At 45.5% G+C, this 13,322-nt stretch overlaps 1 protein-coding gene across 2 annotated transcripts in view; it reads right to left on the bottom strand.

Annotated features, from left to right (window-relative positions):
• pawr (PRKC, apoptosis, WT1, regulator) overlaps nt 1–8,975 on the bottom strand; it is a 46,484-nt gene extending 37,509 nt beyond the window's left edge. The window contains exons 1-2 of one of the 2 annotated variants that reach the window (XM_047023209.1): nt 8,867–8,975; nt 7,856–8,484 (exon numbers count right to left, since the gene is read on the bottom strand). In XM_047023209.1, coding sequence (XP_046879165.1) covers nt 7,856–8,443 — 588 coding nt within the window. In that variant the 5' untranslated portion in view covers nt 8,444–8,484; nt 8,867–8,975. Of the gene's footprint in view, nt 1–7,855; nt 8,485–8,747 lie in introns of both variants that reach the window. The other variant, XM_047023208.1, reaches the window with a different exon arrangement.
• Between the last annotated feature and the right edge of the window lie 4,347 nt (nt 8,976–13,322).

The raw sequence follows: 13,322 nt of genomic DNA, 5'->3' as shown, positions 1-13,322 counted from the left end.
TGTGAACACTAGAGCTGACAGTATAACTCTTGATACAAGGAGCTGTTGATGTCCCCATTCTCCACATTCCTCACCTCCTGAGCATGCTGCTGACTAGCGCTATATGTGGAGGCATGTTGCTACACCATCATATTTACTTTTCACAACAGCCTCCAACAGTCTCCTTGGGTCACTATCTCCTTCGCCATGGCCCAGGAATGTAACCTTTGGCTGGGTAGCGGGTGTCTGCTAAACTCCCCGGGGCTCCAAGACCCAGAGAGTTGTCACGGAGCGTGTAAGCAGGTCTGGAAGCGGCTAATCTGTAACAATGGGCACCCTGATCCAAGAGTTCTGCTCCGTGTCGCTGTTGTCTTTGGGCCTGGTGTGCCTCGTGCCTCTCCATCTGCCTCGGGGGAGAAACCGGCCTTCCTCAAGCCCCCCATAAGCTGCCACGAGCCACACAATACAGTCTCAGGGAGCACCGACAATACGTTCAAAAACAACTCTAGTTTGGATGTGTTCCCAACCCCTAGGGGTGTTGACATGGGGTTTGCCCCTCTACACCACCTGTGAACTAAACCAAACTCTACCTAGTCACCCATTGGTCACATGGTGAAGTGGGTATGCTGCTACAGCCAATCATCGCTCAGTGTGGCACCCTGTTGGGGGCAGTGCCAGAGAGACGTGATCCTAACAAACACAGCTGAGGGGCCCGTTTCTCCCACTACAAAAACAACACACACCAACTCAGCTCCACCATCCAAGCATTAATGGATGACAAACTGGCTTTTCCGGACTCTTCCAACACATTATGTATTCCTTGGTTTAGGTGAAAAACTTAAAGATCAAGGCTACCTTCAATCCTATTGCCGTTGGAAGCGCATTCTTTATTTGATTTAATGTTTCACAGGGAAAACATTCTTAGACTGCCACATTTTAATTTGTTTCCATTCGATGTGCCTGATAGTATTTTCTGTTAATCGCCCCAAAACATTGTCTACGTCAATATGCAGACTGCATGCATCGGTTAGAGATTTTGTGAAACGTGTTTTTAATAGAAAACTCTCCCTCCCTCACACCTGTGCCTCTCTGCATACTTGTAGTTGCCTAGGTGTTGCTATAGCACCTGGCTCTCCCCGTCTACGGTGGAGCAGAGCAAAAAGGGCAGGTGCTGTGAGACGAATGTTTGTCATTCGTCACACACAACATATCCTGCGGTGGTTCTGCTTCATATCTCATCGTTATCAGGGGACAAAGTTTGAGAGATATTCCTGGTGACATAGGTGCTAGTGTCTGCTGAACTGTCACTGCGCAAGACACCTCTCGGTGTCGCAGACATTCAAAGAGAACGAGATATGTGGAGGAAAAAAAGCAAGAGATGTTGTGAGGGGGAAAGGGTGAAGGAGGCAGACTGTTATTCTACTGTAGTGAATCCACACTGACAGGCTCCTAAATGCCTAATCACGCAGAGTGGCCTGATTAGGGCTGACTCACAAATCCTCCACTGCAGCCCAACACGTAGGAATGTCCAACAAACACCACAAACACACACACAGTACAGCTAGATCAGCAGGGGAAGAGCAAGCCATCAGCAGACTGACCCTGATCCTCCACTCTCTAAGGTTCCCTCCACACACTGGTTGTGTGTGTGTGTGTGTGTGTGTGTGCGCGTGTGCGAGAAAAAGAGCAGGGCCAAGTGTTGAAACTACATCTCAAGTACACGCAAGCTGTTTCCAAATGGGAGGCATAAAAACGCTTACTGCCCCATGAATCCTGGACAAACAGCACAGCCTCAGGAGAGACATGAGGATAAGGATATGCAGGTTGGGACGTCTCAACAACCGGCACATCAATTATCATAACATGCCAAGTTAATGCTCTTAGTGTAAAGGGAGGTCAGATACAGAGAGGACAACTAAGCCTAAAAGCCAAGAGACATTTAGGTACATGGATTTCAAAGGCATCCTTTATAAATGAAGGACAAGATAAATGATTCCAAGTGGGACACTGATCTGTTAGAGATCTTGAAATGGAATCACTGATGTTTTCCTGCATTCATCATTCCAATGAAGGTCACGTTACATAACTCATGAACAGGATGCATAACAATAACGCACATAGGAGGCATCTCCCTGGTCACGCTGGACTTCCTGGTTTGGCGGACTGGGCTGGTGACTGGTCGTTCAGACAGCCAGGACTGCGTCACTCCAGCTCTGATAGAAGTATGTCATGTTGCACCCACACACAAAGTTCAAACACACACCTTAGTAACAGGAACATGGGTTGTTGTTGCTGTCCATTTGCACAGTCCTCCTTTAGAGATAATGTAGGTTGGCCTTGCTGCCCAAGACCAGCTCCACTGATCTCACCCCATCATTGTCAAACTATGCATTAACCTACACCGTGACAGGGCTAACTAGTGGTGCTCCAAGCGTGTGTGTGTAGAGGTGCAAAGAGCATAGTTCACGAGACGTGTACGAGACGTGTACGAGACGTGTTGGGAACGTCAGAGACTAGGACAAACGGGTCTGCATGACTGTGCATTCCTCTCAGGAGGCTGTCTGGGGGAGTGTTTCTGCTGCATAATAATCTACTGTGCTGTATGGAGGTCAGAGACAGCCACAACTAAAGACCACTGACCTAGATCGAGAAGAAAAAAAATCCACATTGCTCTGGTTTTGATCAACATCCCTACATAGAACAATATTTTTACGATATATCCTTGTGAGCTGCTGAAATGTCTACATTATAACCTGACTCATGGGATGTTTCATCATAAACCAAGAGGGTCGTCATGCCAGAACGTATTCTCTTGACCTGCGGCTGGCTCAGACAAACAGGGAATGTGTCGCTCTGGGGGCCAAACTCAGCTAAGACTGTGTTTCCACCTACTGTTTCTCCATCCCCCCCCACCACCCACCTTCCTGATCCAGTGGTGTGATTTCCACTGACAGCCCATTGGAGGGTCATTCACAGAGCTTCACCTAGTCGGGGCTTAATGAGCGATGACGTTTAATGAAAAGTTTGAGAAACCAGCCCCTTCCCCTGTGCCACAGCCCATTAGGAGAAACAGGGTGTTTCATGAGGTGTAGAAAGACCCCTCTGTGCCCCCACCACATGGGGCCTACCTGGAAACCATGTCAAGTAACCCAGGGAACACTAGATCGACATTCCATTCCTCTGCTCGCCCCCTGGAATTCCCCAGACTCTCCCAGAACTCCGTTGGGGACTTTAGCAATTAGTCACACCTCTCACAAACTTTTTCTTGTGACGGTGATTCTCCCCCCCCAAAAGAACTACTTAGAACAACAGTGCAGTTAAACACAGTTTCCCATATGCTAGTTGTTCTACCAACAAGCAACTCAAATAAGCATACCACCCTGCCCAAATAATTCCTTGCTTACCTAAGCCCATGATAAAATCCCTGAGGTATTTGCTGTGATGATGTGACCTTGTTTGGAGAAGGCTTTAAGAGCATGTTAAACTTGCTCCGCCCCAACAAGACTTTCATTATGACATTCCTTTCTACAGATGTGAAATAGGTGAAATGCACTTTCTGGACAAACTGTACCTTGGCTTCTGTACAATAAGTTAACACATCAATGTGAAATTGAAATATTTATGCAATTTATGGATTTTTAATAATGTAAAGTTCATGGAAAAGCATTGGAAGGTTGGGGGGGGGGGGTTGTGGGAATGTTACATAAACTAAAATGTTTCCAAAAAGATATGATGATTCAGCTGAAACTGAACGTGAAAACAATCAGAGCTTTGAACATTCTGAGCTCCGTCTTCCTGGCCACTGCTGTTCACCCCCCTGGAGGCCTGGTCCCCCCTTGTATATTACAGTCTGGCCATTTATTAAGCAATACAGTGATGCTGGTGATGTATGTTACTGGGATCATTATGTATAACAAGTTTTATCTATACATCAGTCTTTTGAGAACACAGGGGGAACAGATTTCCCTGGGGGAACAGTTCCCTGGAGGCCTGAGGAGATTGGTTCCCTCCCCTCCCCTCCCCTCCCGTATATTACATTTATAAAGCAATACAGTGATGCTGCCCTCCAGGTAAATCTGTTCCCCACATAATGATCACAGCAACATAAATCACCAGATCACTGTCTTTTCAAATACATTTTCAACCTTTAGAAACTTTTTAACCACAGCCACAGCCAAGAATTGTGTTGAAACCACGAGGGGATACAGGGGAGCCCCTGTATAGATGACTTAAATAGTGTTGAAAATAACCTACACCCATGACAGAATGTCAAAATGCAAAAACACAAGAATGTACATTTTGGGACAGTTCACGTTCAGTTTAAAGTTCAGGGATGGTTGAGTTTGCACTTCGGGACGGTACTGAGACAGTGACGAAAAAAAGAGTTAGTTGCAAGCCCTGCAGAGGGGTAATAAAGCCCATCCATGCAGCCTGGGGGGGCTGTAGAACACTGAGTTATGATGAGGCTGCAGCAGGAAGAGAGGCTTCCTCTGAGGGGGAAACGTAACACTGAGGAGGGGGCAGGCATGGAGCCCCCACTGGTACAGGTTAGAGAGGCAGTGTTATAACCGACACTGCTGCCTGAGGACGCGCTGTCCACACACACTCAACATGTATTCACGTAGCACGCCGTTTTGATCCAAAGCAAATGACCCAAAAGTCTAAAAAGCGCAGCAGATAATCGGGTGACTTAAGTGTGGGGTTCCAACAGTGTATACAGTGGTGAATGCCAAGGAAGACTGTGTTGCAAGACAGCAACAATTTCTCCGATAATATATCACAAACAGGTGACGAAAAGAGACAGTCGTCACCGGGGGCCTTGCAACATACTATGACACATTTCCCAGAAAGCCCCTGAATGTAGGTTGGGAAAGACTCTCACTTTTTCACTCTCTCACATGGTATGTTTCAAGGAGGAGGCACCATGAAAACCTCCATGTACGCATTATTTCATTATCACAGTTGTGTCAAATAACTGCTTTCTGCAGGGCTTCATTCCGGAGCACAGGTGACTTGATGGAGCTGATTGGCTCATCCAGATCTCTGCATGTCTCATCGGGCACCCTAGGCGTGCTAAACAATTCTGCTGCTTACAGCACAACAACGTCAGCTGATCGTGAAGAAATGTTGGGATCAGATGTGTGGAGGAGGTAGCCACAGACAGCACCTGACAGACCACCCAGCAGGACACAGGTCCTGGTATTCCCAATGGCCTGCTTACTAGTGTTTCATCAATCTTATAAAGTCAAGTCCAATCTCATGCAACCTTTGGTTGCCTCCTAAAACAGTTTCTGTTGGCAAATGAGCTTGGAAAAAACTTATAGGATCAGAAGAAGGTTCAGCCAATGAGCCATAAACTGGTTGAGACAGGGAGTCAGGTGGCTGAGCGGTTAGGGAATCGGGCTATTAATCAGAAGGTTGCCGGTTTGATTCCCAGCCACGCAATATGACGTTGTGTCCTTGGGCAAGGCATTTCACCCTACTTGCCTAGGGGGAACGTCCCTGTACTTACTGTAAGTCGCTCTGGATAAGAGCGTCTGCTAAATGACTAATTGACTATGCCAGATGACAAACAAAAGTACATTACACACAAATTGCTTTGTCTTTATAGTAATCGATCAGTGAACTCTCTCTCACGCATAAAAACTAAACTTTCCTTATGACAGACACACAGTGTATAAATGCTAGTTTCTGTAACTCTATAACAAATCCCCATGGCTACATGGCCTCATCACCAGGGTACTAATTATCAGAGCTCTGGGCACAGATGTGTATCATAGATCACTGAGGCGTTCTGCTGCTGCTGCTGAAACTGAGGCAGGTTTCAGAGAGGATTGTGTTGTCCACACATGCACACACACACACTGTTGCGGACACGCAAACATCAGAAGCTGTTATCAGTGGGGTCCAGTGCTGTACTTGAAACAAAGTTCCTACTCTGGCCTGAAACCTCCTGAGTGCCCAGTAAGGGCTCATAACTCACTGGGGGCCATAAAAGTGTCTGGCCCCCCAACAATGCAGGATCTAAATCAGGTGTGGACCTCAGTGTGGCTGACTGCACAGACGGGCTCACCCCCGCCACTGACACAACAACCTCTCTGACCCCACACATACGCGGAGGAAAACACACCTGACAAGCTCAGAGTGTTCTGTAAATATGCACACATGCATACACCAGGAAACACACACACTCCACAGAAACATGCTCAGAGCACCATGCATTCATTGTAAGGTCAGGCAAATAATCCTTGAAAAGAACACAATCATAATTTACATTTACATTACATTTAGTCATTTAGCAGACGCTCTTATCCAGAGCGACTTACAGTTAGTACAGGGACATTCTCCCCGAGGTGAAGTGCCTTGCCCAAGGAGACAACGTCATGTGCACCGGCCGGGAATCGAACTGGCAACCTTCAGATTACTATCCCGATGCTCTACCCGCTCAGCCACCTGACTCCCATAATAAATGGGCTCACAATTATTGTGGCTGGAATTCTGTGCCACGTCGTTTACATGTAATGCACAGAAATTGGCAATATTCTCGCTGAAAAGAAAGATACTGGTTCATACTGTGTGCACACTATGATATTTTGCATCTTGCATGTGTAAAATAACAGCCTCAGCATTTCTCTGAAAACAAACACACCGTATTCCCAGGTAGCGGTCGTAGCAAGTTCAGGTCCATCAGTGACAGACACACCCCTCGCTCTACCACAGGGCAGGGCGTAAGGTGACACCTGTCTGGAATGTAGGGAGGTGGTCCTGACTGACACAGCCTAGACCCACCTGGAGTGTAGTCTCCAGTTAAGCGTGAAGCCATTATCCGCCCATCGTAACCACAGTCAGGGTTATTGGGTTCCCCATTTCTCTGAAAAGCCCCCTTCAACAGGCTATTGTAGCCTGAGAACAAGCAGGAGAGATTACCCAGGCATACCTATTCACACCTATTCAACCACATTCAGGACGCCAGGGGACTTGTGTGAAGTGGATCCAATCACATGGGCAGCCATCATACTGTTTGCTCGTGTAGGTTTGGAACACTGGCGGAAAGTGGAATGAAATGACCCACAGCAATAAATATGTTACCCAGTTCTGCTAACATTCCTCATTCCTCCCCGAACGAGCCAGTGGGTGGGGATCATGGGGCATGATCGTACATATTTGAATTGCCTCCCGCCGTGCTGAAACCTAGCATTACCACCTGGCTTACGACCAGTTCTCATACTACTTTGTTCTGGCACGGCAGAGAGCTTAATAACAGGATGGTGCACGCCAACTCAGACACTGGTCGACCTCCAAGTGAAACTCACAGGATCTGGGTGGCTGGCGTACAGTGTGTGTGAATGTGTGAGTGTGTTTGTATACGAGTTTCCTTTTCTAGGCGACCCCAAGGCAAAAAAAAGCCAGAGCCACATCATAAAACTAGGTCTGTTCATGTGTGAATACTTTGGCAAACTGCAGAAGTGGAAGGCACACAGCAGGCTGCAGCAAGGCCCTGTCTGGAGGTGATGTTTGGCATCGTTCTGGTTTCATTCTGCAACCAGCCTTGGCTGTGAAATTATTTTAATGACATAACACCACCTCCCTCAACACTTGCAATCATTCAATTGTGGTGCTGGCTGTGTTCATGTGTGCCAACTGTTAGTTTTCATTTAAATTGGGGTGATGGCATATATTTTTTTTATTCTTCATTATACAGTCCGTGTTTAATTAAGTATAAGGGAATGTAGCTCGAATTGCCTTTGAATAATAATAATAAAGATAACGATAGAATGATTAACAGATGTGCCAAACCTTTGTTCATAAAAGTACTTATTTAATGTGGAGTTTACTGCATGCAAACAAACTTAAGTTTGATTGACAGCTGACTTACCTCGTTAGATGGTATGCTGACAACACCAGTTGATCGGCGCTTCTCTCTCAACTTCCTCTTCTCGATCTGCCCTTTCCCCTTCCTGGAGCTTGGACCACTATTCTTCTTCTCCTTGCCTTTGCCAGGTGACGTGCTTTCTTTGTCACTGTCATTAGAGACAGCAGTGGGGCTGGAATCTTGAGAGGCACAAGGAACTTTCTCCGGCGGAGGTGTCTTCTTCAAGTTACTTCCCTGGTTGTCTGCTCCTTTGGGCGCTGGTGTGGTGGGGTGCGGGTCGTCATCGGGTCTCTTCAAGGCCGAGGACGATGATGAGCGTGCCATTGGAGAGGATGTCAGGCAGTTAACGGGAACAGAGCCCCCGCGATCAATGTTGGCGTTGTTGTTCAGTTCGGTGCTCTGAGCGGCACTGCGCGTCTCACTTTTGTTGCTGTTGCCTGTCCCAAGAGATGGAGTGGCATCCACGTTACCAGCACACGCGCCAGTGGCCGCGGCTATGTCCACAAGCATTTTCGCCCTCATTTTCTCCCGTTTAGCCTTCCATTCTTCTAAAAAGTCTGTCGGTGCAGATTTAAATCCCCCCGTTGCCATGATCCTTTTTTTGCACGTTTGTTCTCACCAATGGGGTTCACCTGGAAAAGTTGTTTTTGTTTTTTGATTCAATAGTACTCAGTTTTCAATAGTAGCCTATCCTACACCACCACTAGACAGGTGAGAACAATTACGTTTAAATTGGATAAATGCAGAATGTTAACTTAATGGTTTACTTCCCATAAAATGTACCGAATGTTGTATTAATGTTTACAAAATGTGTTTTGCAGTCACACTGATATGATATAAAGATTTAGCAGGTCTCATTAAAAACCGAACTTCGTTAGAAAGTTACAACACTCACATCTAAAGGAACTTCAGCGCTGTCAGCACTCAGATGTCCAGAAGTTTTACTGTGTTGTTTAAAACTAACGTTCAGACAAGTAGTCGACTTAAATCTAAATTACCACTGGAGTTACTCACCTGCTCTTTTACAACGCTTTCGATCTCTCAGGTGAACAGACGGTTGGTATGAATAGAATGCTACTTCACAGGGAAGCTCGATTAGTCACACGCAACAGAGAACAGCGTTCTGCCCACTTTCTCGCGCTCTGGGCTTTCCGAGGATACACGAGTAGGTACGAATACAATCGATGTCCATAATAGCGCGTAGGGGAATGAAAATTAAATCCAAGTTTAACCTTTTGCAACATATTTTATCAAGCGTTGTTTACAGATACTTCTTAGCTGCGAGTTTATATCTGCTTGGTTTCATACTCTTGTCTACTTTTCTTTCAATTGTACATTTTTTGAGCTTCCTGCAGGCCTTTTGCCTTATTTACGGAGGCAATATCTGTTTTATGTTGAGTTGAAATCGAACATTTATTTTGAGGTAGGCTACAGTTTGTTGATGACATGCGCAATCCCACGCAGCTCCCACGGAGAGCTTCTTTATGCGGTGAATGAGTCACCCAGGCCGGCCCACGGGAGCTTAGAGGTGAAAACAGAAGCTATCTCATTTCAATAGCACAGACCAATGCTGTCTCCACGATCTAGGACTTTGTGTACATTTACAACGCTTTCTGTAATGGCTGGATGAAACGAAAATCAAAAATGAAACTGAAAGAGGCATGACCTTCCATGATAGCCTGGTTAAAATCCCTTGATGAATGAGGGGGAAAAAAAATAGTCATGGTTTGGCATGTCCACCTGAGCTCACGTGTAAACCTTGACAAATTATAAACTTGAAAGAACCCGTGCATTATCCTTATTAGCACGCTTGTTGTTTCACAAAACATGTCAGAAGCATAACCCAATCTCAGTTTTACTTTCAGCTTGCAAACGGTTATTCTAGACTTTCCATGTTTAATGATCCATAGGCTACACCCTGTTTAACGTAACATCCTGCTGTCTGCTGTGCATGGATGCAGAGCTCTACTGTAATAGAGTCAGGTGGCTGAGCGGTTAGTGAATCTGGCTAGTAATCAGAGGGTTGCCCGATCTATTCCCCGCTGTGCCAAATGACGTTGGGTCCTTGGGCAAGGCACTTTACCTTACTTGCCTCGGGGGGGAATGTCCCTGTACTTCCTGTAAGTCGCTCTGGATAAGAGCGTCTGCTAAATGACTATATGTAAATGTAATGTAATAACTTGCTTGCCATCCAAGTGTGTTCTGTACCATTTCACTGTAGACTTTGGTTTCAGGAACCTACAATATTACTCCAATGGTATAGAGACTAGCATAAGAACCAGTGTGACCTGCAATTGAAACGTAAAGTTTCTTACTCAGCCCTCCACATATCTAGTCAGTCTAGTAAAGATATCAGGTGGGTTTCCAACATGCATTGTTCATATCGGCACAAAAGTGCACTTTACAAATCACTTTTCATCGTCGTCAAACGTCAGAGATAAAGGAGAAAAATACCAAGGAGGAGACTTAAACGCCCAGTCTAAAAATAGCCCCTGATCTTAAGGGTGAGGTCAAACTGCTGCATATTTAGCATGTTTCCGTCAGTTTTAGGGTGGAAGAAAGCACAAGGACAGGACGCAATGGGTTTTCTCCAAGTCTCCATGCCAACACAAACTCCCTGTTACTTTCAACAAAATCCCACTTAGCATTCCATGGACACATTTCCAATGGGAGACAGGAGAAGCTTTCCCTCCCATTTCTGAAAACTTGTCTTATCTTTAAAGGTTCAAGGTTCACCCTCACTAAAAACAGTCTGGCTTCTTTCAATAAATTCCCCGATCAGTTCTTCCTCCTCTTTACTGACAGCCCACAGTGTACATAAGTGGTTAGATAAATAAGAGAAGCCAACCGTAAAATGTTCATGCCCAGTAGCCTCAAACCTTTATGAAACATAACATTGTGTCATGTTTTCTCTTATGTTAAGTTTTTCATTCGTCCCGCAGGTATGCTTCCACCAAAAAGCAACAAGGTGGCCAATAAAATGATCTTGTTGTTGTTGTATCTCAGACAGCCTTTTATGGATATGAACTGATGCAGTGCTCAACTCTCCATGAAAATATATTCAGTATATATTGTCCCCGACACCCCACCACATTTCTATCCATTTGGGTCAGAGTTGTTGTCTTCGAACACAAATCAACTGTAGTCTTGGATGAAAAATACCTCTCAATGGAGAATCTCTATGGAAAATGCTTAATCCAGATGTTGAAAACAGATGTATTATCTTCAATGTTACGCTTAAGCTTGGTTTCTTCTAACAATTGCTTGTCCAACAGTGAGGTGACTGTGAGATAAGGATCCCTCAGGCAGCCTCTTGAGGCCCAGTGAGTGTGCTGGACATACCGGCTGAGGCACAGGGGGATTCAGTCTCCAAGAGGAATGTCTGTGTGAGTTTGGCCACTGGATGAAAACACGAGACTTGATGCAGGAGGGCTTCAACACGGAGGACTACCAGGAGCCAGAGAGAGATAGAGAAAGACACGGAGGACTAGCCGGAGCCAGAGAGAGATAGAGAAAGGGAGAGACAGAAGCAGGTCAAGAAAAAAAGGTCAGAGATTCAAACAGATATGGTTCACTTTTTGTATTCTGCAGGGGACATAATAGACCAGAAGTCCCAACCTGAAGAGTTTTCTAGTTTCCGTTGTGTAGGCGTGGTGGGATTTGTTTACTTCCACGCTAGAACAGACAAAAAAGACTGTTGCTCATTAAGAAGAAAAAAGGCATCCAGTGTTTGACCCTGGCTCCGCTCTGGTGATGTGGGCATTAGCTTCATGAAGCCCTCTCTCCCTGTCAGCACGGTATGTCCCTCACCCATGCTGTGCCACCCAATGGCTGCCCATGCCATCTGTGGGGTGCCATCTGGTGAGAATGGCATGGTGGGTGACTAAATGGGCCAGCAAGCCAACCTGTTCTCAAGCCCAGGCTTTGTTCTGCATTCCTGAGTCAGCATCTCCCTCTCTGAATGCTGATTGGTTGATTAAAATGTAGTAACTGACATTTCACGACATAATTGTTGTGTCAGATGCTGCAACTGTAGCAACCCTAAGCTGACAGTTAAACTTATGAATCAAATATTCTTACTGTAAATTGGGTGAGTCTTCGAGGTCTACTGCACCAGCTAAAATTCTGTTCACCAGCTGACACCTCTAGGAGGCATATGGAATGACTAACTTGCTTTGCAACTACCATGGTCACATAACCACAGTTGTTCATTGCTTCTAGTGTATAAAACTGGATTCTATGATAATGTTGTTTTTCTGCTGTTTAAGAAGAGCGGAGCTGTTTTCGTCCCTATAACCTGCCTTCTCAACCCATGCCGATTGTGTCATAATGATATTAACTCATATTTAAACCCAACAACTCTTTCAAGCAAAAAGTGCTTTGTTTAACTAGTATGCGAATAAATGTGTGAATGAGAACGTTTGTGTGACGAGAGAGAGACATGAAATGGGGTCTAGCTTTGTGCTGTCAGCTGCTCTGCCATTAGCCCACCACACTCTGCAACTTCAGCACAGTAGGACAGGAGTGAAGAGAGGGAGATTAGGCCACAGCAGTGGAAAGAATGAGAGGGGATTGTGTGTGTGTGTGTGTGTGTGTGAGAGAGAGACAGGAGCTGCTGAGCTCTTATTCCCCCCCTCTCTGAAGGATTTAAAACTCGGAGAAGCGCAGCAGCGCATCTCCGGGTAGAACCGTTGTCAGTCACCAATCATGAGTCTTAAGCCCCGTTCAAACTTATTTGGGGGAATGTTCCACATGTCTTTGTGCTTCACTGAACTAATATCCAGGCTTGGCTGGAACGGTCAGAAGGGGAGGTTGAAACAGAACTCAGACCTCCTAGGCCTTGGTCATTGTGCATCACATCAGCATTCACACACGGATACACAGGTATTGAAACTACAAATGTCTATATTCCAACAAGAAAATACATACACCTATAAAACAAAATACATGCACTCTGCAACATTATGACCAACAGACCCAACAAATCCACTTAGAATACAGGGGGAAACCATGAATAGGCCTATATAAGTATTTAATCCATTAGCTTCTATAATCATCACCAGCCATTTTTGTGTCTGGGAAGCTGTCCAACTGATCCTTTTCCCATTAACTCTGGTCAAAGCTCTGATGAAGACAATATGCTTGAGGTTGCAGCACAGGAATTTGCGTGTCAACATGAAACATTAACCAGACTGATAGTACGACTACTATAGTGAGCCACCATTGAGCAAAAAACACATATGGAAAATATAACCCATTTTGCATTACTCTGGGCCATTGCAGCTCTAACACATACCACCACTTATACCCAGTGTCTCAGAAGGTGGTTGGAATGGGCCATGAAGCTTGATGAAACCAGTCTCGAGATCGAGCTTAGTAGCACACAGATCGTATGAGCTTAAATCACTTTAGGTACAGGTGGTAGTTGATTTTGTCTTTCCCCACATTGCTTTGGGTATTCTCCGTGTTA

The sequence above is a fragment of the Hypomesus transpacificus genome, chromosome 7 (assembly GCF_021917145.1).
Source record: "Hypomesus transpacificus isolate Combined female chromosome 7, fHypTra1, whole genome shotgun sequence".
Lineage (NCBI taxonomy): Eukaryota > Metazoa > Chordata > Actinopteri > Osmeriformes > Osmeridae > Hypomesus > Hypomesus transpacificus.
Note: the sequence above shows the minus strand (reverse complement) of the source record. Positions and strands in the feature narration are given on the sequence as shown.